The sequence below is a fragment of the Pezoporus flaviventris genome, unplaced genomic scaffold, assembly GCF_033815535.1.
Source record: "Pezoporus flaviventris isolate CSIRO_AGI_PZ_B2104156 unplaced genomic scaffold, CSIRO_AGI_Pfla_v1 ptg000040l, whole genome shotgun sequence".
In the NCBI taxonomy this organism is placed as follows: domain Eukaryota; kingdom Metazoa; phylum Chordata; class Aves; order Psittaciformes; family Psittacidae; genus Pezoporus; species Pezoporus flaviventris.
In genome coordinates this window covers 11,207,053-11,234,040 of record NW_026892588.1, presented here as the reverse complement: position 1 = coordinate 11,234,040, position 26,988 = coordinate 11,207,053, and the positions used below count along the sequence as shown (strand labels likewise).

Here is a 26,988-nt window from a genome sequence, read left to right as displayed (position 1 = left end):
AGATCTCATTCAGATCTCACACAGACTGAAATAAATGAATCAGGCATTGTGGAGGTTTAAAAGCAGAACACAGGTTTATTTACAATCAAGTTCTTATGGGCAGCTGAATAAATAAAAACTTTGCCCCATATACTCTAATTCCCCTCTGCAGAAAGTGTCTGAACAAAAGGCTAGGTTAGAGAGATGCCTGTTATAGCAGCTGCCCCCTAATCCAGTCCCTCCAATGAACACACTTCCTTAGTAGAACACTACCAGGAAAGAAGAAAATAAAGTGCAAATAAAAAGGCAATAAAACGCTGGTGGCTTGTCTTGAGGCCCAGATGATGTGGAAAGGTTTGGCTGGATAAAGGTATGCCAGGTAGCTCACACCCAGCCACACCATGGTTTTGGAGACTTAAACAGGGACAGAGCCAAGACTCCACTCCGTAGCACAGAGAGGGCTCCAGCGCAAATGGGGATATTGCACGTGTGCTCAAGAAGGGGGAAAGTGGCCTGGAACTGCCAGCACCAAAACAATGAATTTGGGATTTAACCCCACTGCTCCCCTGTGCTCTGCTGACAGCCTCCAGGACAGGACGGAGAACAGAAAAAGGGACCAAACATGAATATTCCGGTACTGAAATCACAGTATGACTACATTCCTTATCACAGCAGCACAACAGAAGCTCAGCTTCTCTCTCCTCACATCCAGTAACCAAACTGCTTGTGGAATAAAAAGATAAAAATCTCCTATTTTGTAATACCCAAGGTGTTGAAGGGCATTTTAACAAAAGGGTGCAGAAGTCCTGAACAATGGACCACTGCCTTAAGAACAGGTGAAACTGATACACAGAGTTCACACAACAGTGTTGGAGAACCTGTGTCAGAATCAGAACAGACCTGAATTGATCTGGCAACTCAAAGGCAGAGCTGCCGGAACCATGGGAGACTCTTTAAAAGCTGTTCCAACACTTCAGGCTGCCTAGGACCTGTCGACATTTCAGGATCTTCTCACCCCATGCCTGAACTAGGCCACAAGAACAGAACACAGGAGACAGAACATGTATTAAGTCAGCATACACAGTAACTTCTTTCCAACATTCCAAACTCAGAGGTGCTTGGATACATTTGTGTGACAGGGTATTTGGCACAGCTGACTGGTGAGGAAACCCATTAGTATCTTCAGCTCCACTTGGTGCAAAGATACTTCATGTAAAGGCATGACTAAGTAGCATTCTCCATCCAGAACAACTAATCTCTTGCCGAGTCCAGTGCCACAGTGCAGTTATGGCACAAAGAAGTCTCTGACTCAGGCTCCTTCTCCATTGCATTAGAACTTTCCTCTGGAAAGTGAAGCCCATGCGCTGGTTAATATCCCGACTCCAGATGGATCTGGGCTTGGGTCTCCATTCTGTTCAGCCATGGACCAGCACCACCATACTCAGAGGTGTTAGATGCTCTGCCTTTCACCCTCCAACCAGTCAGAATTCAGACCACAGGACAGCCTTGTTTCCTTTGTCCACACTGACCACATGGGCACCCGCTGGTGACCACGCAACTGCATTGATAGGAGAACTGAAATGGAAGCCAGGTATAAGTTCACAAAAACACTGAATTCCACAACAGCACTTAACACTGGAATGAAGTATTACAGTACTCTATCAAAGAAAAGGCACTTTCCCAGCTCTCAGGAGACTCTGGCTTTTCATAAGCCTATGAGAGATACAGTTTCTTCTGACTATATCAAACGTACTTTATTAAAATCATATCTCAGTTTAAGAAGTTGAAAAATAACAAACCCAACCTTAATTCAAGCTATAGAATACTGCCAGCAATCCATAAAGAATCTACATATTAAGAATTCTGACACGCTAATGTAAGTTGCAGAGCTGTACAACTGTAATTATTCCATAGCTCATCAAGATTCACAACCCAGATACCTGCTTTAGATCATATGGCCAGCTTCCCCTCACCTGTGATGCTTTGTTAGTGTCCTCTCCAATTTCCCAGTGAGCACATTCCAGATGTAAAGGGCCCCATCAGCTGAACCAGCAGCCACATAGTTACCGTCAGGGCTACGAGATCAGAAGGTGCAGAAGGCAAGAACAATTTTCAAGTCAGCAATTTATCAGCACACGTAATCACTTCACCAGCAGCTTCCTAAGCAAGCAACTCGGCTTTAAAGTCTTCCAAGAGTTATGTATTATTACCAGCTGCTAACACTAAGAGGTGAAAGCCCTCTAAAATCAGAAAGTTTCCAACCCATTGGATCAACACCTACAGATATACTCTGTCTTGACCAAAAGGTAACCTTGGCCAAATCATGAACTCTGCCCCAGTTATTGTACCTGTAAATGTGGACAATGCAGCCAAGCATCAGAAATCACTATTTTTGCTGGGGGAAGATTTATCAGGCATCTTGCTTACATATCTGACCTTACCTGAACACAACTCTTGTCCAGTCAGAGCCACATTTGAATCCCTGGGCACTGAAAAGTTAGAAGAATCAGATAATTATAAGCTCATTTATAAGCAGATGGACTTGCAGGTTTTCACTAAAGAGTATGGTAAGGATTTCTACAAGAGGTTTGGAATAAGCTCTGGTATCCCTTTATCATAATTTGCATTTCTCATACACCAACCCTCAAATGCATCTGAAGAAATTCTTTCCTTTAGGCCAAAGACTTCTAAGCCAAGCTATCTTCTTTAAAGAGATAAATGAAAAGACCCAATAGAGCAGACCTTTGCTGTTAGGCTTGAGAGAACTTTGCTATCCATGTAGAAAAACATCTTGGAAACTGCTCTCTCCATGGAGATACTTAAAAACACCCCAGTACTGAGAACAATCTGCAATCCAAAAGCACTGAAATTCATAATGTTCTTGTGGAGAACACGCTCACCTGAATGTCTGTTTGACAGCACCAACCCGTAGATCAATTATCTTTAGCAGATCATCACGGGAACAGGTCAAAAGCTCTGTTCGCTCTGAGTTCAGGTCCAGAGCTGTGATTCTTCCAAGCAGCTCCAGTTCTTTTACTATGGTTTCAGTCCTGAAGACAGACAGACAGAAAGACAGACAGACAGAAAGACAGACAGACAGAAAGACAGACAGACAGAAAGACAGACAGACAGAAAGACAGACAGACAGAAAGACAGACAGACAGAAAGACAGACAGACAGAAAGACAGACAGACAGAAAGACAGACAGACAGAAAGACAGACAGACAGAAAGACAGACAGACAGAAAGACAGACAGACAGAAAGACAGACAGACAGAAAGACAGACAGACAGAAAGACAGACAGACAGAAAGACAGACAGACAGGGTAAACCCAGCATCCAGAGTCCAAACCACCTCCACATTAAAGCTTTGACTTGTCCCAGTGTGAAAGAAGAGGAGAAAAAGTTTATTGGTTTATTCTCGCCCAAGCTAGATCTCACTTTGTGGATAACACTTCCAGCTATCTAACAATAGATACTACTTCCATCACTACCCACACTCTGAAAACCTAAACAGTATCTAGAATGGCAAATACTAACCGATGCAAAATATTTACAAGAAAGCTGACTGCCCTTTTGGAAAAGTCATTCCCCCCCCCCCCAATACAAGTATCCCAAATCTAAACCACCAAGCAGTGTAAAAGTAGTAACAAAAGTCTCTTTCAATGGCCTTTTGCAACTCTTACAACACATCATTAGCTTCCAAGCTCAGGAAGAGAAATTCCCTAGTTCAGATTATACTTGGACAGAAATCCCATAACCACTCCTATGCTGTTACCTCTCTTACAATAGTTTTACCTGATGTCCCAGAAACGAATTTTCTTATCAAAATGTCCACTCATTACACATTGCTCAGTACATACGATGTCATTGCAGCTAGATCCTGCAAACACTGTTTTTATACCTAAAAAAAGATAAGCTAATGGTGACACACTGAAGTTTATACTGTACAGACTAACGAAAACAGACAGAAAAATCATTATACCACATGCACACACAGTGGTCACACAAGCAGTGTCCAAGGAGTGCCACAGGGCAGACAAATTCTGTCTTAGAATAATCCTGACTTAAGTCTTCAACAACCTCTCTGCCCTTCTCAATCTCCTTTGCTATGGTTAATATCCCTTTAAATGCTCCCAAGAGAACTGCTTTACTTCCACTTGGTATTTAGACAGCTATAATTTGCGGCTGTTAAACAACATGAAACTGTGTCCTTGACCTATGTTTGTAGTCCAGGTATCAAGGTAACCCTGAATCTCCACTTCTCTCTCAGGACAAGCATGTTTAAGAACCATAAATAGGAGACAAGCCAAGGAAATAAGGTGCTTTCCCCAGAGAAAAATCCGGATCCTAGCATTTCCTTCATGTGAGTTTTTTTGTACGCTTCCAGGAGACATTTCCATCCACCTTAGGGTTAAAAATTCTGACCTGGCACCAGATTTTTCTGGAAGACTAAAATACCCACCCCCAGACTGGTAAACAAAGAACATTCACAGAAAACAGCTGCTGTTAATGTAATAGCATTAACAGTGCTTCCTGCATACACATGCTTTCTTATTTCAGGTAACAGGCAGAAAGTATCCAATTACTTGAATAACAACACAAGATGGGATGGCTGCTAGCTTTTGCTTATTTTTAGACTAGCAAGCAGTTGAAATAACCTAGCTGTCAAACTTATATTTACATTTAGTAGAAGCACAGAACATGGATGAAAGACAGAAGTTAGGTTTCCTTACAAACTTTGCTGCGGAGGTCCCAGAGCTTGAGGGTCCGGTCATGACTTCCTGAAACAATACGTGCATTGTCCAGCAAGAACTTGGCTGACAGAACTTTGCCACTGTGACCTGTCAGAGTGTGCTGAGGAAAAGAGATTGACATGGTTAAATTGCACAGTTCCACTTGCTCCCTTTTCCTGTAACTTACTATTTAACCACTGTTAAATAGCAGAACTTACTAGTTCTGCTATTTAACAACTCAAAGGTAATCTTAAATCATAACTGGCATACGTAATGCATTGCTTGGAGAAAAAAATATAATCTATTATAGTTAAACACAGAGATTAATACTGAGTAGGAATGTCAATAATACAGAGTTCAACCTGAAGCTGGGAGACACAGGTCACCTTTGGCTGCAGTTGCTTATCTACTCGGAGAACCTGCAAGCTGTCTTCCTCAACACTCCATACACCTATGTTTCAAGACAGATGGCAACTGCAACACAGCCTTGCAGGAGCTATGAGAAGGGGATAAAGCAAGCTGAAAATGGAAATTGTGCCTTCAGGTTTTTATAATGAGCTTCTGTGAAGGATGCAACAGGTTATCTAGTCTCAGCTGTTACTATCTTCAAGCCTGAAAGCTGAGACAACCAGAGATTTCGGAAGAACTCCCTGCAGCAGTTTTTGGGGCTGACAAGAACATGAACCACATTCACTTCATATTGCTGAATATTTACATACCAAAATAAAAAAAAACACAGGTAATGAATGACTGAAGTGAGACAGATGATGAGACACTGGCACAGGTTGCCCAGAGAAGCTGTGGCTGCCCCTCCCCTGGCAGTGTTCAAGCCTAGGCTGGACAGGGCTTGGAGCAATCTGGTCTAGTGGAAGGTGACCCTGACTGTGGCAGGGGGTTGGAACTGGATGAGCTTTAAGGTCCCTTCCAAACCAAACCAGTCTGGGATTCTATAAGTAAGAACTGTGAAAAACAAGAGAAAAGCCTTTGTGACATGTACTTAGATTTATTTCTTTTCCCTGATACTCAAAGGAATATCAAATTACACAAAGTGATCTGGGCTTGGGAAATATAAAAGAAAAACCCTTAAGAATAGAAAGGAATGGGAGCAAAGTTTGGGGAAAAAGAAGCAAACCTGAAAAAAAACAGTTCACAAACTATGAATGAACATATCATCCCATAAAACCCACTTTGTCTTAAGGACACAAATTCCAGAAAATAGGATCTAAACCTTCACTCTACATCTCTCTCCTGCTCCTGCTGCACAGCCATTACATACAGATATTTCAATTTAAATAGGGAGGTTTTGGCAAAATTTACCATGATTTCAGCTTCACTGCCTCCTACTCATGTGCAAGCCATAAGAAACACATGCTCAAAAACAAGAATGCACAAAGAATCTCAGCAAACAGTGAATGCACTTGCCCAAAGCTGGCAGTCACCAGGACACCAAAAAACTACAGGAAGATACTGTGAAGGCAGGTGGATGTTTGCAGGGATAACTAACTTCCTGCAGTGAGTAATCTCTAGTCTGTTAAACTTTTATTCACTATAATTCATATTCAACAGTAGGTTTTGCAGCCAAACAGAAACTGCAAAAGAAATGGTATTCTTCACTTTTCTAAATGAGATCTTGTATCTCCACACTAAGAATTACCCAGTGATTTACAGTGCAACTGTAGGTTAGAACTGACATGTGAAATGTCAGAAGATTCAGAACAAAGTAGCATCTTCCTAAACAAAAAGTTGAGGAAAAGTGTACGCAGGAATGACAATAAAAACACTCCTAGAAAGCTGAAAATAAGCTTTTCTTTTGGCCAATCAAAGACAAATCCTTCGTTAAACTAGAGCTAGACGTTGGAGAAGAACATGAGTAAGAAGAAATCAGGAGCAGAGGAGGAATCTTTCAAAAGACATGCAGAATCAAGTCACAGAATCATAGAATCTACTAGGTTGGAAAAGACCTGCAAGATCTTAAAAGCTAGACAGAAGACTCCGAGAACGCTGCTGCTGACTTATGACAACAGAATCCCTCTTTCACAAACCTTCTTCAGCAGTTTGTTCCTTAGACTGAGGATAAATATTGACATGGTTCTCACCAGACTGTAAGAAGCATTTAAATTTCCAGAGAGGTTTGCAAAAGTACACTGGGTTTATGTAGCTAGTGGCGGGGGGGGGGGGGGGGGTGGGGGGTGGAGCTGTACTGCGAAAATATGCAGTAACTGGAGTTTCCTGCAGGCCTGCGCAGAGACCAATACTGTATTTTATGCCTTGCTGTAAAGACCCTTAAGAAAACAAGACCCTGTTAACTAAAGAACTATTTAAAGTGCCTGCAAATGCCCAGCTTCCAAAATCACCATGTCCCCATTAGCAAAACTGGAAACACAACACAGCAACAGCCTGAGCACTGCTTTGCCTTCAAGAGACTCACCCGTAACCGATTGTCATCAACTGTCCAGATTCTGCTGGCAAAGTCATTTGAAGCTGCTAAGAGGTAAGAACCCTGTGGACACAAGATTAATTTAAAACTACTTCTGCAAGTCAATACGTAAATTAAATCCAAAAGCATTTCCAATAAATCATTAAAACCACATTAATGCTATATTGCCAAGGGAAAAAAAGGACAAAACCACTATGGAAAGCTATTGTAACAACTGCTTAGATACGCCTCAGTGGAATTCACTCAATTCTTGCAATTTTCATTAAAATTCTAACATTTTAAAATACGATTACAACAACTAAATCTGTCCAAGGATAGAAAAATTTACTTGCTCATGACTTCAGGCTTAGGGCTCCTCATGTCATGCTGAAGAATGGTCACCACAAGATTCAGGCTTGCACTCCTGTCCATCTCAAAAGACTTTCCGGAACACTTAAAGACCACCAGCATCTCACTTCAGGCAGCTCTTGCCTCAGATGTGTTCAAGCAACTTGCCAAAATCAGAAGTATTACCTCCTGCAAATTAATGGTGCCAGCAACCTCAAATGAGCTGGTCAACGTCTAAAGGAAGGACCCTTTTGGGTGTGTTATCAATAAAGCTCAGCACTTGGAATCACTGAATGGAAGAAATGTCAGCTTTGGTCTACTGTCCATACACAGTGGAAGAGGTCTGAGCAGAAAAGACAGATCACATGTCCAGTTAGAACAATCCAAGACCTCAAACTCCTGCAAGTAGGACTGTTGGATGCTGATCCCAGTCATGGCTCTGACACTTCAGGTTAACACGAACCACACACACCACAAGGTGCCAGCAAACATTACTGTGGTGTGACTGTTGAGAAACTGCTGGGAGAAAAGGCCATGGAAATCCAAGTATTTAGGATTATCAGACCGTTTTCTATTCATCAGATCTCAGTAGAGCACTGATGAAAATAAACTTCACAGAAATAAAGCCTCAGTGTATTTGCTTCTTCTATGCTGTTACACCAGCTTTAGTGGGAAGCTGGAAACTGATTTCTTACTTTAGACATAACCTAGCATACTGTACTTTAATTTCATCATAATAGCCCATAACAGCCAGTGGCTGAGCTGCATATCATCTTCTGAACTGTAAAGCATATAAGAGAATTACAGACTGTGGCATACCAAATAAAGATCTTTAGTATAATCTTAAACTACTTGCAGTTACTCCTGTAAGTATTTTAACTCATTCTTAAGTAACTTTTCAAAGTGTTAAAATGGTAATTGATAGCAGACCACAACATAATTGAATTATTTTATTCTCCATCACAAACAGTGGATATTGCTCAGATACTCACAGCACTATCAAATTCTATGCTTGTAATCCCAGCGTTACTACCAGAGAGGGAACCTTTGGGCTCACACCTGTCTGCACAAGGGAAGATGAACAAAACTTAAGCAGTAGATTAGAACAGAACCTAACACAAAGTGAACTATGAGTTGGTTTAGCATCCCACCATACCCCAAAGCAAAAAAAGATTTACCTCCCAAGACTTCCCAAAGCTTAACCCTCCGGTCCATGCCTCCTGTTGCTAGTAACCTGGAGCCAGGGCTGAACTGCACTGCATTCACCTCTCCATCATGTGCATCCTGAGGAGTGGGAGGAACAGAACAGCCACCCAAAATCAAGTTAGACCCAAAACCCACAGATCAGAAAGCTATAGAACTTAAAGGTTATACAGAACCACAGCTGTTGATCTTTCAACAGTATACAGGAAACAAAGCCACAGACTGAAACTCTGTTATGGTTGATGGTGTGCAGAGAGAGCAAAAAGGGCTGATCCTTATCTAAAGGTAAAAACAAAAGCACATAAAGAAAAACCACTACCAAGGACTCAATAGAGATAAACTGCCAGAAGCTTTACCATGCTTCGTAAGTTTAGGCTTTATAAGGTAAGGCTTTTAAGTTACACCAGAAGAAAAAAAAAAAAAGGAAACAACAAGTAAAGAAAACAGTAACATGATACACTGTAGAAGGAAACTAACTTTTCACTTCTCCATCTAGAGCCAGCCATGGAACATGATCCAATCAGTTCATGCAACCACAGAACAACCAAGTCATGCTTGATTTAGGAAAGTCTGTTAGAAAACAGTATAACAGATTAACTGCATTTGTTTACTGTACTGGTGATAATGCTACTTTATATTGGTGCTTTAGTAGTCCCAGCACAATTGTGACAGTACCTTCTCTCAAAGAGAACTTGGGGTTCCTACCTGCAGATGCAGTGACATCCCTGCACCCCTGCTTCCTCACACCTTAATGTTTTGAAACTTGAATTGGCCTCTTATAGTGATTCTTCCACCTTTTAAAACCTATGAAAATTTAAGGTTCCTTCCTTTTTTACCCCTTGTTAACTTCACAGCTTTATACTACTTCCCACACAGCATTAATACCATATCCTTAACTCATTTGCTGCATTCCTTTTTAAGTATTTTCAGTAACTGTTCTTTCAAAATCCATTTTTCTGGAAACTTGTATTTTTCTGGAACTTGTTGCTCGAATTTGGTCTGCCAGCTCACATTTAGGGGTTATCACACTTCAAATCTGATCTTTCTCCAAGTGCAGAAGAGCCATTCAGAACAAAACTGGTCAAATGTCTTGCCCAGAAACTATGCCTGAAAATAGTGGCTGAAGTGACTGCCTTCTCTGCCTTCCCAAGCCTGTTCTTTTACTCATCTCTCAGGAAGTGAGCCTGGTCTGCTCCCTGTATCTGCCAAACCTCTGGCACACAGTCCTTGTATTAATTCCTAGAATGATCTGCTGGACCTAGACACGTCCTCACCTCCACCTGGGCTCCAAACACGAGCTAAAACGTAACACAGATCCCTTCCAGAAAGATCATATGGATTCCCATGGAACAGTAGGGCCTTTTTACTTCAAGTATTGCAGTGCTAACCACATATTGCCTCCATAGTGCAACAGTCTCACAGGCTTACATCTGCAGCTGTTCCTAGTACTGCTGCAAGATGGGCAGCACTCTCCACATTGTCAAGACTAGGGGGTCAGCACAGTCTACTGTGGTTTGCCCCCTCTATCAGGAAGACAGGCTGCACTGCTCTTGTAAGTTCAGATACGTTAAAGAAGATCAAGAGTGAAAACAGCATAACCTCCAATGCCTTTTATGATGAAATTAGCCAGGATTATATCTGTTCACCAACTCTGCTTGCTGTACATAGCCAGAAGAGGAGAGAGGTTGCAACACATGCTGCTGCCATGAACACCTCCTTTGACAGCACCAGGCTGTCACTTAAGTTACTCTCACTTAAAGTAACACTGGTACTCCCTCCACACCATGACTTCCACTGGAGAAGATGGTAACAGGGCAGGCTAAGAATACACAAGCCTCCATACTGCTGTGAGCCACTCTTACTCTGGATGAAAAAAAAAGGAAGTCATTTCATATGCATGAGATATCCACATCCAGCACTGCAGTGCCTGTGAAAGCTCAAGAGGAGTGTTCAAACAAGTATCTACAGTACAAGACAATTTACCCCAGTATCTTTCATTCAGAAGGCAATGCCCTTCACAGGCCAAAGCAACATATGAAAGAGGTCTCAGCTTGAAAACTTTAGATCACACACAAAAAATGAAGACACCCCACTACCAGGAGCTCCTCTTAACCAGCTCTGTCGGATAACATTCAGTGCCACAACTCCCTTCACTGTGGAGAACTGGAACTGAATTAATCCCAAATTGTCAGCAATCCCTTCCTCAATCATAGCTCTACTATAGCATGACAGAACTGGGAGTGCTGGGAGCCAAAAGGGTAATAGAGTGTAATTCCCCTGTGCCCTCAGACCTTTTACTAAGTCATCATTGACCTCAGTATGACAGACATCAAGCTCATTGGCTCTGAGAAGCATTTGTGCTAAGAATTAAACGGGACAAACCATGCTACCAAATCACAAATTCCTTTCTTGTTTGGCAATATAAGTAGAAAGTTTTGGGAGATCAGTTCCCACACATATAGAATTCACTTCCCCCAAGGACAGTAAAAGGATTAGTAAACCCAAGAATTACTTCTATACTTACAAAGACACATATGGCAATAGTGGGCACTCTCACTTCTTTACTGGCACCTGGATGTGGCTCTATGTTGTCCTGGGGAGCAGGGAATGAGGACAAAGAACGTCTCCTGAGATGAAACAAAGTAGAAATATTTTAAAATGAGAAGTGAATGCTGCTTCTCATGAGTTCATCCAGATCTGTACCTGTCACTTAACTACACTGCACAGTGATTAAGAAATGGGGGAAGGAGGTTTTAACTTTTATCAAAACTTTCAAAAATTATATCTCATAGCGCTACATCCACTTGCGGCTTTAGATATTCCATAGTGTGCCAGAAAAATTACCTGAACTGATTACTGACCTCATTTTGGAGTAACCTTTTTGTTTTTGTTAATAGCAAAGAGAAACATAGGAATAACTGCAGCTGAGTTCAGCTGGAGAGACTGCAAGTCCATCATTATGCCTAGGGAAACCAAACATCATTGCAGCACTGCCTCCGAGGCAGCAAAATGCTCTATTCAAAAGCTCAAGCTTTAACCAAAGACTGTCCACATAAAGCAGAGCTTAACTTAGATGGGGTGGCTCCCCTGTGGAGCCTAGACACAGAACCCAATGACTTAAATAACCCTATTAAAGGAGCAAAGTGCAGTGGAAAGTAAGAGCAAACCTCATGTATTCTCTTCACAAAGAGGGGCTCATTGCCTCTCAACTGTAGACAGTTTCTAGCTACTGTTATCAACATCTGAAATCTAATCAGGATAATGAAGCTGGGTTCCACTTTACTTCCACTTTACTCAATGGAATACAATCACATGCTGGACTAAGAGTGGATAATGTTTTCACCTGGCAGCATCAGAAGATTGATGTCCCAAAAGGGGAGACTCAGACAGACTGGAGGGAAAGGTCAGAGGTCAGCACACGGCAAGATGGAAGAGACAGGAAGTTGAGGAGAACAAAAAAGAAAAAGAGAGGCAGAAGCTAGAAGAAAGCTGAAGTTATTGTTTGTATTCCCTGCATCACCAAGATTTTGGCATACATTTAAACCAATATACAAAACAAAGAGGTGAAAGTGTTCTAACCTACCCAAAGATATTAGTGATAGAGTCCAGAAGACCTCCAGCTGGCTGGGAGAGTCGCTTACTGAAGGAGGGGAGGACAGGTTTAAACCTTCTGAATAGCTTCTCCACATAAAGATCAACACAAATACATTTCATAGCAACAAGTCTCTGGAAAGACTCCCTCCCCTGCAGACCCAGTCCAAAGACAGAAAACACCAGAGGCAGGCATCAGTTCAAAAGTCACCAGCAACTACAACTCAGGACATAATCTGCATATGAAGTTTCTTCAATTTGCCCTCAACCTCCACCGTCTGAATTACTGGTTTTAGATGTAACAAGTATGAAGTTTCAGCCAAATTAATCTGTGCTCTCATGTAACTACCTCTTACTTTCCACTCACTGCTATTTTAAAGAAGAAAAAGATGCATTTAAACTAGCTGAAGATTATTTGCAGCATTTTAGCTAAATCCAAAAACCTGGCTGTTTGCAAAGTCACACTGATAGTCTGAATACTCACAGAGGCACTGTAATACCCATGTTACTGCCTGTTTGGTTTTTAAACCTTTGGTTTTAAGATTAAACACAGATTTTTCAAATACTTGTGTAATTTAGTTAAAACAGCAAAGGAAAACCAGCATATCTATAGCATGGTAACAGAACACAACATAGGAGTTTCATACTATGGGGAAAGTACTAAACTCTGTTCCAGCCAAAAGCAAGTAAGACTCGTAAGTAGCATAGCTCCAACTCTCTTACACCCCTTGTTGTTTCTCAATGACATGGTACAGAAATCTTTTGGTCTACAAACCTGGCTGCTCGGCTGCCAGTTCGCACTGGAGATGTCTCCTCAGCTGTGTCAGAGGTTTCATCTGCAAGCACTTCAATATCATCATCCCTGCTGAAGGGAGAGAAAACACCTCATTTTCAATCAGTCAGAGCTTGCTATGGAAACCACCTGCTGATGCATATGAACTGAATGGATGACACGGTCCATGGTCTGCAAGTATCTGCACCCAATCCACATCTAGATTTATTGAGCTGTGGCAACACGTAGGTAGACCCAGACAATGCAAATGCTGATCTGGCTGACGCTGCCAGAGATACTACATTTAACATACAGTATCTGCAAACAAGTATATGCACCTATATAAATTTTAGGTTTTGTTTACTTTTTCTTTGCAGTTGCTAATTACACTCTTCACTGACAACAGTGTTGGACAGTTATGGGCTACGTTGACAGGCATCCATTCCATACATTATATTTCAGCTTGCAGCACTACAGATGGCATTATAATATCACATCTGAGCAAGACTTTCCTATGGAGTGAGTATTTGCTGGAACAATTAGAGAACAGCAAAAACAGGAGTTAATGCAACCCCAGCTATGTGTGATATCCTATTTTCACAGCACTTTTTTTTGCTATTCAAAACAAGGACATATAAAAAAAACTACAAAAGTTTGAATTTTCCCTGTTCATCCATGCCAAAGACATTCTGATATTTTCTACATGGTTTTACTTCAGGTTCTGCTCCACTAAGTACAAGGGACGTCTTGGTTCACTTCATTGAAATGCTGGTGAGCGACTGAACAGAAGTGTGAGGTTCCAATACATACATCGTTACTGAATCCAGCTCAAATAATCATCTGATGCTAAAAGGTTTTTCCCCATTAATCATCATAGTTTCTGACAGTCTAGTAGTTTTTTCCTTCAATAATGATTTTTCTTCCACTGTTGATTTTGCAGGACAAGCTATTTTTAAACACACTTTATCAACCTAATGCCATTTGACTGAACAGGAAGTTTAAATTCAGCATTTAAGAAGGAATAAACCAATTCCTGCCATCAGATAACACCCCGCTACAAAAAATTGAAAAGGACGGGACCATTTTTAATCTCTCATTTCAGAATACAGCTGCATTTAAAAGGCCTAAGATTCTGGAGGACAGTATATCTGAAAAGGCTATGGAAAATACATACTCTGATTTAAAATATCAGGCTGATATTTCAATAAAACACAATATTTCTTGTAATAGCTCAAACTTCAGATTTTAAAAAACAGCTCATGCTTTCCCTGAACTTTCCATGTTAACCTGTTTTTGAAGTGAATATAAACACCAAGGCACACTCCTTGAAATGGTGCAATCTCCCCCTTCAGTAAGCAGCACATTTAAACAACACAAACCCTCTAAAATTACAAAATCAAAGAAGAATCAAAAACATCTGTGAAGCAGGGTTTGAGTCATTTACATAAACAATTATTTTACAGATTTGAACAGGCTTCTTTTCAACTTCTCAGTTTATTTGAAATTATTTATGAAACACTGAGACCACCATCCCCACCACAATAGGAAGCAAAACTTTAAGCTGCTGTGCTACAGCTACCTCTGAGCTCAGGTCTAAGATAGGAAGATCTCGCTTTGGGTAATGGAGAGGAAGAAGCTTAACAGGGAAAACAGCCACAGACATTGTACGTGCGTTTTCCTTCTCAGTGCAACATTGTTTATTTAAGAGCTTAAAGTTCCAAGATATTCCCTGTGTGTTTACAAAGACAACAGATACCAAGGAAAAGCCTGCACACTGCTCTGTCACTGTGCTCTGAAGAGCTCTCAGTGATATAATGCAATAATAATGCAGCAGGTGTACTTTTCCTAGATTTGGCTAAAACAAGTGCCAATAACCTTATCAATCTCATGCAAAGCACCTATACTACCAGCTGCCCACTTCAGTCACCTGATTAAAAACCACCCAGGAGTAAACACAGCAGTAGAAAGAACAAGAGACTAGAGATTCAGCTCTGGCTTGCCAGGAAAAGTAACTCCACATCTACTTTTTTTCCTAAAGAAAAAAATCTCTCCCAGTATGGAAGTATATTTTCACTCATTCAGTACCTGTTCCTATAGGTAATCCTTGAATGTATTTGCAGCCTAACACTTGAAAATGTAGGCACCTGCAGAGTGCACAAATGAAGAACTATTCTGAAGACCAACAACACTGCATAATAAAGTTTTAATGCTGAAATATTAATATATATTCACCGTACGAACAGCTCTTGGGACTTTCAGTCCAAGCAGCTATTTTTAGTCGTAACAGAGCTCCTTCTTCTGAAAGTTCAAGTAGGGAGTGTTACTGTACATTTGTGACTTTACAAAGTTTAAACTCTCCTCTATGTCACCAAATTTAGAAATAACAAAAATACCATCTGTCATGCTTCTGCATAAAACTGAAGCATGAAGTGATGAAGGAGACTCTACAAATCAAGACTGCTTACGGTTCAACAGGCAGGGGCTCTTTGGCAGCTTCTGCTAGTTCCTTCTGCAGCCTGGCTTGTCGTCTCCTAAGAAGGAAGAAAACAAGGTTATTAGAAAACCAGAACCAAAACTCCTTAATCCCATTTCAAAGGTTACCCTGCACAGTTTTGATGGGGAAATCAGACCACTACCTTAATTTTATCCTGCTTTTCAAGATACTGAGAGCAGGAGAGGCAGTTTTCTTACTATGAATAGCATAGGACAGTCAACCAAGTGAAGGAACACGGCAAAATGTACCTATGGCCCTTTATGACCCAGAAGAATGAGGATTTGCTTGGAGTGCAAGAACTTGCTAAAATAGTAATTATATTAGTAATACAATGACTGTTAGGAAATATAAAACTGCCAAGCGCTATGAGACTTGAATTATAGCTTTTAGTCTCCAAGCACCCTTAGCTGACAAGCAAGCTGAAGCAATTCAGAAGAAAAAAAATCTTATTTTGCAGAGGGGAAAAAAAAAAAATAATTTGCAAACTTTTTGCAAGTTACAAACAGATACACACAGATTAGTCTCGTGGGAGCTGCTCCTTTTAGCAGAATGCAAAAAACCCTGAAGTTAGTTAAGTCAAAAAAAGACAAAACTTCACATAGTATCAAGATGTAATATGAACAAGAGACATCCAAATCAAATACCAGAAAAGAACCCAACAGTTCCTATCTGATTTATCATCTAAAGGCCATAGTTAGGTGTTTCGCAAGAAACAAAAGAACATGTTTTATTAATTTAGAAGACAGGAATGTTTTCACAAAGCATCCATCTGTGCTGGCCAGAAGGATGAACACAAAGTTGTGGATTCTCGGTTCTGCAAGAATACAGAGACCTCAAATTAAAACTAAATCTGGTTTTATCCTATGCACTCATTGTTAGTCAAACATGTATTGTGAAGTTGTTTATCAAACAGAGGTCATCAGTCTCACCTTGAATCCTTTTCATTTTCTGCATTCAAACGATTGGCTTCTTGTGCTTTCTCTGCCATCCAACGCGAGACCAACTCCTGGTTGTCTTCAGTAGTTTTCCTCAGTTTCTCCTCCAAGGCATTGAAGGTGATCTGGAGAGCATCATATTCGTCTTTCAGTGTCTGATTAGCTCGCTCAAGATCTTGCAGTTTGCTACGTAATTCCTGGCACTCTGTTTCTAGTTCAGAGATCTTTTGCAAATACTCTGCAATCCTGGAACAACAAAACATAAAACCATGAGGCTCTCCTCTGGGACATATGCCATCATCTTTGTGCTCTTTGCACAATGCCTAACGAAGGGATTTTTAGCCCAAGACCCTAAGAGAATATTATAACAGTAATAAACAATCAGAAGCCCGAGTCTCATACTAACCACACTGATGAAGAAACAGTTCCTACTCACTTTGCTTCATTCATCTGCATCTCTTTGTCCTTCTGCTGCATTTGGTTATTCAGATCAATTACAGACTGGGCCAACTAGGAAAAGGAGAAAATTGTATTACAAAATGCAGGGGTGCCAACTGGATAATACACACTGAGCAGCAACCAGCAGGAGTACAGAGCAATCTAATACAACAAGCATGGAACACATGTTTTAGCTCTTCTTTCACAGTTTCCTATACAGATCTGTGGACTTCACCTATCACACAGGTCATTAAATCATAGAATCCACTTTCAAAAATGAATCGTGAAAAGATTACTGTCCTTTGATATCCCATCCCTTCCCTCAGGAGTTTCTTTAATAAAGTCACATCAAACAGAATATGTATTAGGAAGACATTTTTTGAAGTAGTGGAAAAATCAACACAGAACCTAAAAATTGCCAAGAAAGTAAACCAATAAATGAGTACTAAGAACTAATCAACAAATATTCCTGGTATGGCCAGGACAGACATGTTCACATGTTGTAAATACAGGTCTTCCCCACAAAGAAAGTTGCTGGTGGAGTCTCTGCAGTGCACAGGAAACAGGTGCAGAGGTCAGCACTAATGACAACTTAGTCATTAGTGACAATCAGACAATGAGCAAGCCCCACAGTATGCAGAGCCTCAGCTGCCTAGGGAAAAGAAAGACTGAGTTTTGAGAGAGGTGCCTGCCTGGGTAGGTGGCTTAGGATACCAGGCTGGGGGGAAAGAAGGAATTTTCAGTGCTTTGATTAGTCAGTGCACACCTCCTGCAGAAAGCTGTCTCCTCTGTGAGAAAAGGAGCATAACATTTTCCAGGTCTCTCTGTAAAAGTCTGCAGCATCATTCAGGTACTAGCTCCTGGCACATTCAATCCACTGCTGGGATTTTGAAAAACTGAATTCTGCAGATGAAGCTTCCACATCTTCGCATCAAAAAGAAAAGGAAAACAAACAAACGAGAGGGAGCAGCTTTTCCTCTCTTCTGGGCCCAAATCTCACAGCTAACAGGACTCCTGGGCTCCTTACTGTATCTACACAGCAGAACCAGTACTCCCTTTTCAGTTCAACACCACAGAACCATCAATCTTTCTTTGTGCTTGCTTATTTTGTGCACTCTTTTGTAGCAGTGGTGCTGCAAATGGAGACAAATGAAACCTCACACAGCCACCTATTCTCTCATTCAGTCTTGATAACGTAGAACTAGTGGTCATGCACAGCTCTAAAGAGTTTCTTCCTCCTTTAACAAACACAGTTAAAAACCTACTCATGAAAACACAAAATTAAGTACTTCTTAACACTCATGCTATACTGACAATGCAAGCTCTCATCTCCCAGCTGTCAGTTTTAAAGACCTCTGGTTTATTTTTATCATCAACATGAGGAGCTTAAAAAGGCTGGTTTTCCTCTTTTTTTTTTTGAATTTTTTTTAAATCTTGGTAACTTAAGGTCATGTTCACAATAGGCCAAGTATGCACCATACAGAACAGAAGGCTTTCTAACCTCTCCACGTTTCTTATGCAGCTCTGTCAGCTCCTCTTGATGCTTTATCTTCAGCTGTGCCAGTTCCTGCAACTGAGCATCATTCCATGTGCCATCATGTCCTGGACTGGAGTTTAAGAGAGAGGAAAATGACATGTCACAAACTAGAATCCAATTGGTTCTGTGCCTTTGACAGTTGATCTTCAGATGCTACCTCCCCTGGATTTTCCATACTACATCAGAGACACAGGTCATTCCTGAAGAACTAAACCACAGCTAGCTCCCCTTCAACACACTTCTCACCAACCAAAATGCCATTATACAGTACTGGAAATTAAATTTACTGAGAACTCAATTCACCTTTTGTATATTTCTAAAACAGAATTCAAACTCAAATGAAAGATAATTAACCTTTGTTTTAATTTGCATTAAAACAACCAAGTCTTAGAAGTACTCTCTTCAAATCCTGAAAGAACTACAAATATTTTAGCACCTTGAGTTTGTTTCAATTGAGCTGGTGGGACCACAAAGATGACAGATACCTGGAGAGAGCATTATACAGAGCACAGAACCGAAAGCCAGGGAACCAAGGGTATATTTCCAGGCCCCTAGATTTACAGTCCCAAGTGTTACAAGTCACTCCTCCACTGCCCTATGTTCTAGCCTCTTCCTTTGTAAAGGTTTTGGTGTATTAATTGTGTTTTACAAAACAGTAGGACCATGACATAAGCTGTAATTTCCCCACACCAGAACACCATACACACACACAGATCACACACACAGACTCAGAGCAAGTTAGCTGCTATATTTTAAATTACCGTTTTTAAAAGTAGTAGTTTTAGATTTGTTACTATTATACCATACACACAATACAAGGTAATTGTAAGCATCTGTTTCTGCAGTCATTCTGTGTTATAATGGTCCAATGGGAAACAGATAACGCATTCAGATGCTGAAAGGTCTCACAGTGCTATTAGTAACTTTACACTCACCTCAACATCAGACAACACCTGACTGAGCTAACACTGTACTAGAAGACACTGCATTTCCAAGAAAATGTGTCCAAGCAGACAGGAAGCCAGGACCTGTGGTAATATCCAACACATCCAACAACTCTGGCCATGCACACCCCTACAGTCAGAGCTAGGTACTCCTCTTTGGCCTTAAGGTAAATAAAAGCATTTTTCCTCAGCTAACTAGGATTAGGGAATTCATTCTGTTTCCAAAAAACGTTGAATCAAAGTTCAGCTTAGCATTTACTCTGAAGATGCTGTTTCTGTGCATTTCTTCTCATCCTCACCTACTCCAGCCTCACCTCTTAGAGTAGGTGCTCAACAAGAAACGGATTCCCACACACCAATGATGGCTCTTCTATGTGGGTGAGGCACAGGTTGCCCAAAGAAGCTGTGGCTGCTCCATCCCTGGCAGTGTTCAAGGCCAGGCTGGACAGGGCTTGGAGCACCCAGCTCTAGTGGAAGGTGCCCCAGCCCGTGGCAGGGGGTTGGAACTGAATGAGCTTTAAGGTCCCTTCCAACACAAACCATTCTATGATTCTCTTTAAAATATGACGCCTATTTAGGACTAACACTTTACAATCTTTTTTTTCCTTTCTACCCTTCTATGTGATAACACAGATTGGAAGAAACTAAGTATCTATTTCTTCCTCCACTGCACTGCTTGTAAGATCAAACAACTTAAAGAGTCACATCACAATCATTAGGAACTAATACCAGGTAAACCTTATAAGCATTACAAGGCAAACAGATCAGAAGCAGTTCATTCTGGTCCACCTCCATACCTCAAGTTTGTGACAAAAATGTGACCAAAACTTGGTCAGATCTTTCTGCACCATATACTGCAAACGTATTGTTACTTTATCATGTGTTTAGAGTTAGTTATATTTTGGTTTTATATCAACAGATTTCCCAGTTTGTTTTATTCCAAGTTACTACAGTAACCTAGAAGTTGTTTGTGTAATGCATCCAAGAATGGTTTAGGTTATAGTGCGTATGACAAAGAGCTGACTGACAGAAAAGCAATTTTAAATACCTGATCTCATGTCTGCTCTGCATGTCGTATTTTTCTGCTTGAAGCTTATCAGCCAGCACCGCATGAAGGTCTGACTTCTCTAGTAGCTTGTTATCTGAAAGGGAAAAAAGTACAAGTAAGCAAATAACCAAAAATCAAAACCAGATTCCCTCATTCTTCTTCTAACAACTAAGATTTAGTATCTTTAATTATTCTGACACAAGCTAATGTTATGCAAGCCACGTCAGCATTCACTCCTCTTTGATGTCAGCAGGCTAAAACAGCAGTCAGCTACAACTCCAAGAATTCCTCATTAATTCATAAGTTGTGTGGGGCTGGTCTTAAGAGACTGCCCAAGCATGTTGCTATCTGCTAATACAGAAGTTCAAAGTACAAAACTCTTTATAGCCCCTCCAGTGATAACAAGGAGAAAAATATGGTCGCATCCAACACTGCACAGTCCTGTCAAGGTGTGTTTGCTCCCCCCTCCCATAACATGCAGCCCCTCAGCATCTAAGCCAGCTGCTCTTAGGTGACCCCCACTCCCATTCAGTCCTGTCATAGGTGAGGCAGGAAAAGGATGGGCAAGTAAGCACTGGATAGAAAGCGCTGGCCCTGAATAGCTCCAAATTTTACAGAAGACCATGAACATGGTCAATAGTGCTGTTGTTCCCAATTCCACAAACATCTAAGTGGGAATGGTGCAGACAATTTAGACATTCAGTGACTGTCCACAGCACGAACCCAGTTTAGCCTGTGAGGGGACTCAGAGGAAGAACTGCTTTTTTTTTACCTCAGTGATGAGGAGCCCCCAGCTTCACTCAGTTTTATCAAGCATCTCCCAACCTGTGACCTGGAAACGACACGGGCGAGGCCTTGCGAGCCCCTTACCAAGGCGGTTTCCCCACTTTCTGAGGAAAAGGGAGGAAAACAAGAGCCTCTCGGCCTCGACCCCACCGGCGGATCCGCATCCCACTTACACTGCCCGATGATCTCCTCGAAGGCCTGCCGCTGCAGCCGGTCCCTCCGCCGCAGCTCCGCCGCTATGTGCCGCTTCCACGGGGGGAAACCGGCGGCGCGCAGCCCCGACGCCATCTCCGCGGCGGGAAGGGGCAGCGAGGGCGAGCGCCGCCCAGGCCGCGGCCCACGAAGGCCAGCCGAGGGGAGGGTGAGGCGGGCAGGAGCACCAGAAGGCGGCGGAAGGCCGGTGCCCGGCCCGCGGCGGCGAGGAACGCCTGCTCAGAAAAGGAGCTCGGCCCGAGGCCGCCGCCCCACGCCCGCCATGGCGCTGCGGCCGCGCTCCGTCAGGGGCCCTCTTTCCTCAGAGGCGCACGGCACTGGCGACAGCGGCTGTCCCGCCACTGCCTGGCGCCACCTACCCCCCCCGCCTCCGGCACCGCTCACCACACCACCCTCGCTTCAGCACCGGGCAGTACACCACCGCGAGGCTGCACGGCAACCGCGGAGTCGGCCTCCACCGCCAGGCAGCCAGGACGACACCCTTCCGAGAGGAGGGGGCCTTGCGCCATTTTCTGTCCTCTCCCGAATGAGCGTCCATGCGCTGCCGCCATCTTGAGAGCGGCGAGCTCATCAGTCCAGCCCGAGCCGCCATCTTAAGAGGGCTCTACCCTCGTGTTGGTGGTAGTACCGTATTATAGCTATGAATGAACATTAAACAGTTACTAAAAGCCCCACAGCTACCCGAAGGGTGATGTACTGCATCACCCAAGATACACCTGCCGTACTTTTTTTTGTTTTTGTAGCCTTTTCCCCCAGATCTCCCTACAAGACAACGTCCAGCTCCTGCATTGCATGCAGAGCATCAATCATGAAGCTTTACTTGAGTTGCAAGCTGTTCAAGGAGGGCAGTGGTGAAATAAAGTGCGGTTTGGGGGTCTTCAGATAGAATTACTTTGAAAAATTACTTGGAACACAGCATAAACTACAAGGACAGCCTTCACAGCATCAGCACATCCTGCACAGCATCACAAAGAAGCCATGTGTGCTCTGGTGAATGTAAAAATCCCTAACTCTTGCTTCACTGCTTTACTTTTAACTGCTTGGCTTGTTAAGTAATGTGTTAGGTAACCATATTATTGTAATTCAATTTGAAACTGGGCAGGGTGCACAAAGCTTTTTGTCTTGGGCTAGCGAAAGAGCTTTGTTTCTCTTTTGGGTAAATGAATGAAGATGCAGTTATTAAATTGTAACAGAATAAAACAGATGATTCACTAAATTATTACACTGGAGCTGGGCTAATAATAGCTCTTGCACAGCTCTGTCTTATCAAGTACATAATACACAAGGTTATGCATGTTCTCTATGAAACTAATTAAGCATGCAGCCTACTTTTTTCTGCTTATACATCATAAAATCAAATTAGATGTTTAAAAACACGAAATTACTTGAAACTGTAAGCTCAAGTCCTAATTCTACAGATACAGTTACGAGACTCCCAAAGGGCAGTGCTGAAATTCATCCTTTCAAATCTTCTCTACATCTTAATCCTCTGCAGAGAAAGCAGAAAGCAAACATAAAGCATGGGGAAAGAGGGAGAAGAGAAGAATACAGGGGTTAGACTTAGTTACTTGTCCCCTGATGCTTTTATCTTGGCCTTAATATATAACCAATCCTAAAGCGCCTCACTGCCTTTGAGTGGCCAACCACGGCTTGCTTTCAGCCTCTCCAACAAAAATCCTTCAGCTCATCTTTGAGAGAAGGCTTTTCCCACTAAAACTGGGAGAGAAGATAATTGTCCACTACTTCTTTCAGGGGGGCAGGAGAAAGAATCAATGTGAGCAGAACTGGCATGGAAAAAAATACGAAAGGAAAAGTGTTTTCAAGCATTAGATAAATTGGATACTGGAAACGCAGTGTTTACCATTTAGAATAATAACGAGGCTGTTCCAAGGGAAGGATTCCAATTAATTTTCATCTGTATAGGTCTGAGTCTTAGAAAAAACACACTATGTTAAAGATATTCACCTTTCTGTAATCTATGATATCTGTAATGGCAGGACATCCTGATTATATTTTATATGATACTTGTAACAATGGTTTTTCCACTCCAGCATGAAGTTCCTCTTCTTAAACTCATCTAAAGCTTCTGTCAGTCTTTCTAATAGCACATGCCTGCTCCATGTCATCATCTGTCGTCTTTCTCTCTTTTCATATGAACAAGAGTTCAAGAACACATGTGATAAAACAGCTCATTCAGACTGGAAGTAGCTTCCTTCTCTGCCTGGAGCACCTTTCTGCTGCCTCCACCATTAAAATCTGCTCATTCGTTCAACAGCCTCCTTCAGGAATAAACATTCAGGACTTCTAACAACTCTAATGATGTTCAGAAAACTCATCCCACAGTGAAAAGGTGAAAACTCTGCCTCCAGTGAGAGTGTGCTGTGCTCTACATCTCTAAAGGTTGAAACTTCACTTCCCGCAGAAAGCTTACTGTGGGTTTGGTAGCTGTGCAAGTGAAAAAATGCAAAGGAGAATAAACCCTCTTCAGCAGATATGAAAGGGAAACACATTGAGGCTATTTCAAGTATTAAAGAGATTCTTGCAGCAAGCATGCCAGATTGCGTACAGGCACAGAAAAGGTTAATATAAAACTATTTCACTGATTGACTTGCTGTGAAGGCCAGTTCTGTACCAGGTGATGGGCCAGACATGAAGTGCTTGTCAGAGAGGTTCATAGTGGAGCCAGGCAGAACAGTCAGACATGCACTGTACTGGTCACAGACTCTTGGATAAAAAGAAAAATGCTGGGACAACTTCCTTCTGTGCTCAGGTGTGCCTGGATGTGGGGCCATACACCTTCACCAGCTCTCCCAGCACACAAGCTGGTGCAGGCTGTGCATCCTAGCTGAGATTAAACTCACCACCACATGAGGCATAGTGTCCTCCTTAACCCCAGGTTACAACCATTTGTATTGTATTACTTACAAAAGAAGGAAGTGGAGAAGCAGCAATATCTAAGTGTAGTCCAGTACTGTGTTGAGTCAGCCAGTGCCACAGAAGACAAAAGCTATATGCTATAGTCTGTGTTTAAAAAGGATTTTCACCCAGCACTTCCTGTAACTCCAGCATTCCTAGAAGGTGCTGTCCATTTTGTGAGGTCTCTGTCATGCTTCTAGATCCATTTCTCTTTCTGGTGGCAAGCTCCACTCTAACACCTGCAGCAGCTGCAGTTTCGTATGCAGAGACTGAAGACTGCAACTAAGCTGGAGAGCAGGTTTCCAGGTCAAAATTCTCTTGAAGAACAGGATGACGTTCAGCAATGATAAATGAAAGGCACTACCTCAGGCAGGAGGAACTGAACACACGAATGCAGAAAAATCTATAGAAAAGGACCTAGGGTTTGTATTGGCTCACCAGCTGAACATGGGTTAGCAACAGCATACTATCACGAAACAGGCAAACCTTGTCTCTGAGATAAACAGGGCTGTTGTCAACAAGGGACATGAAATGATCCTTCCCTTTTAGTCAGCAAGAGCAAGGCTTCTGATGGAGACATGTCCAGCTTTAGCCGGCACATGTCAAGAAAAATCCGGAGTGTCAAAGTAGCCTAGAAGGAATGGCCAAAATACATATAAGGAGTGGCCCAGAGGAAAGATTTGGGCAGTTGGGACTGTTTAAGCTAAAGAGGAGGAAGCTGATGTGGAACATGACAGCAGTATGTAAACATAGCGTGTCAGAATATGAAGACAATAACCTGATCTGCTTGTTCATGGGGGATAAGATTAGATTTCAAAAGTGCTTGAAGTCCACCAGAAATGCCCACTAGAGACAAGGAAAGGCTGGAAAGGCAGGTGAAGCTCTGAAACAGACTGCTCGAGGAAGATGAGAAACTTCTACGCTGGAGGTGTGTTAGGCCAGTAAAAGCATTTCCCCATGAAGAATTTAGCAGTTTATGCTTTGCTGGCATGGGGAATGGATTACATGGGTCCCTTCAAGTCTAATTTTTCAGAAATTCTATGCTGAGAGGGTCATGTTTTGACATGCTCTTTCTGACCCAAATCCAGCAGCTTAAACCATGACAGAACTGGAAATACTCATTTTCTGGGAAGATGCTGATCACCAGTGTGCTCCCCAAAGGCTAAATTAAATTCAAAGCTCCATTTTCAAATTAGCCTTTGTTTTGGATCTTGGAGTTTACATTTGAAAAGAAGGAACATTTCCCACATCTTGTCTTTTTCTTTGTGCTTACAAGCTGTAATTGTGAAGATGCAAATTGCTGTAAAGTACCAAGCAGACATAATTTCCATGCTAACTCTTCATCCTGTCTGTTACAAAGGTCTCTTGTTTCTTTTCCAGTTTCTTTGCTGTTCCTTTGTCCCTTCTCTGGCTCGACCTTTCTGTTAGAGATGGCTTTTACCCACCTGCTTTCTGCTGGATCCTCTCTTATGCCACAGTCTCTACTTCACTGGTTGCTTTACTGCAACCTCCTGCTTGTTGCTGGACCCCGTCTGCTTCATCCTTTTTGATTCATTAATTCTTTTCCAAAAGTCAACCATTTACTATTCTGTTGTGTGCAATCTATATCTCTATTAGTTATGATATAATGTAATGCTTTATGATCAGAGATTAATTTATTCTATATGCAATCTACACCAGACCCTGTAAAAAATGCAATAAAATGTTAGTAATAACCATAACGTGTAGCAGATCACCATCTCTGGCACAGAATAACTTCATTTAAGTATAAACACAGAAGCAGAAAATAGTTGAGACTGGATGGGCCTCTGGAGATCCTCAAGTCCAGCCCCCAAATCTCAGCAAATGCTCATGGCTAGTATTCCTGATATCTGCTGAAAAACAGGGATTTTGAGATTAGAGTTTTGATTACAGTTTTCTGAATGCTACAGAGCAATGTTATTTTTGATCGAAAAGGATACACTGAAGCCCTTCTGTGCGTTTGCAGAAACTGAGTGTTTTTGGACAAAAACCTTTATCCAGGTCTAGAAGCTGAAATAAAGTGAAGCAGAACTGGGACAGAAATAAACCATGGCTTCAATATAGACTGCATTCATACACATGACATTATGAACCAGCGGATGGTTCTGCTGAGCTGAATTAATCTCTGCATGTCTAATGTACCTTTTGTTTAGCTGACTTGGGAGCTCAAATTAAATTAATAAAACAGGATAATGGTGGTGAACTGAGAATAGAAGTTCAGGGAAATTTGGTGATGCATCAGAAGAAAATAAAGCAAATTACAGTAGGTGAAAAGAAATCGCTTCAGTCAACCTGGGATTCAGCTGTGAAAGAGCTTCTGAAAGACTTCACAAGTTTTGACACAAATGCAATCTTAAAATACTTCTTATTAAGAGACACATTTGAAACACACCACATGCACTCTGTGGAATTAGAAAGGAGATCTTTTTCATATTCATGTGAATAATAAACTGATGTTTGCTTATATATATATATAGAGAGAGAGAAAGAACATCTTGTACCCCTACAGCTAACACCTTTTCTTCGCTAGGGAAATTTGGCATGTTGAAATGACTATTTGGATTCTGTATCACTTGCATAATGAGCCCCCTCCATAGGCACTTGGGTGGCAG

The 26,988-nt window shown here is 41.8% G+C and overlaps 1 protein-coding gene and 1 non-coding gene across 9 annotated transcripts; both read right to left on the bottom strand.

The window, feature by feature from the left end:
* Positions 1 to 55: 55 nt before the first annotated feature.
* ATG16L1 (autophagy related 16 like 1) lies at positions 56 to 21,753 on the bottom strand. Of its 8 annotated transcripts, none has more exons than XM_061465332.1 (19): positions 21,400 to 21,753; positions 20,441 to 20,534; positions 18,413 to 18,518; positions 16,910 to 16,983; positions 16,468 to 16,719; positions 15,510 to 15,575; positions 13,048 to 13,137; positions 12,265 to 12,321; positions 12,025 to 12,072; positions 11,206 to 11,308; positions 8,657 to 8,762; positions 8,471 to 8,541; positions 7,143 to 7,214; positions 4,715 to 4,835; positions 3,777 to 3,882; positions 2,880 to 3,029; positions 2,421 to 2,468; positions 1,953 to 2,054; positions 56 to 1,554 (listed from the first exon to the last, which is right to left on the bottom strand). In XM_061465332.1, exons 1-19 carry the CDS (start codon positions 21,512 to 21,514, stop codon positions 1,461 to 1,463), a joined length of 1,875 nt encoding a protein of 624 aa, XP_061321316.1. In that variant the 5' UTR covers positions 21,515 to 21,753; the 3' UTR covers positions 56 to 1,460. The 8 variants fall into 8 exon arrangements, with proteins under 8 accessions (XP_061321316.1, XP_061321317.1, XP_061321320.1 ...); XM_061465333.1 differs by having other exon boundaries at positions 13,048 to 13,134; XM_061465336.1 differs by lacking the exon at positions 12,265 to 12,321.
* On the bottom strand, positions 10,724 to 10,995 carry LOC133275557 (small Cajal body-specific RNA 6). The gene has a single exon (XR_009745592.1). It is a non-coding gene; the product is annotated as a small Cajal body-specific RNA 6 (non-coding RNA).
* Positions 21,754 to 26,988: the final 5,235 nt, after the last annotated feature.

Excerpts from the sequence above, each read along its gene's own strand:
- ATG16L1 (XM_061465332.1), bottom strand. The coding sequence starts at position 21,514 with ATGGCGTCGGGGCTGCGCGCCGCCGGTTTCCCCCCGTGGAAGCGGCAC. Across the intron at positions 13,138-15,509 it reads GAGCCCCTGCCTGTTGAACC|CAGGGATGATGATATTGAAG; the intron begins GTAAGCAGTCTT and ends CTCTCCCTTCAG. Across the intron at positions 2,469-2,879 it reads GCTGTCAAACAGACATTCAG|TGCCCAGGGATTCAAATGTG; the intron begins GTGAGCGTGTTC and ends CTAACTTTTCAG.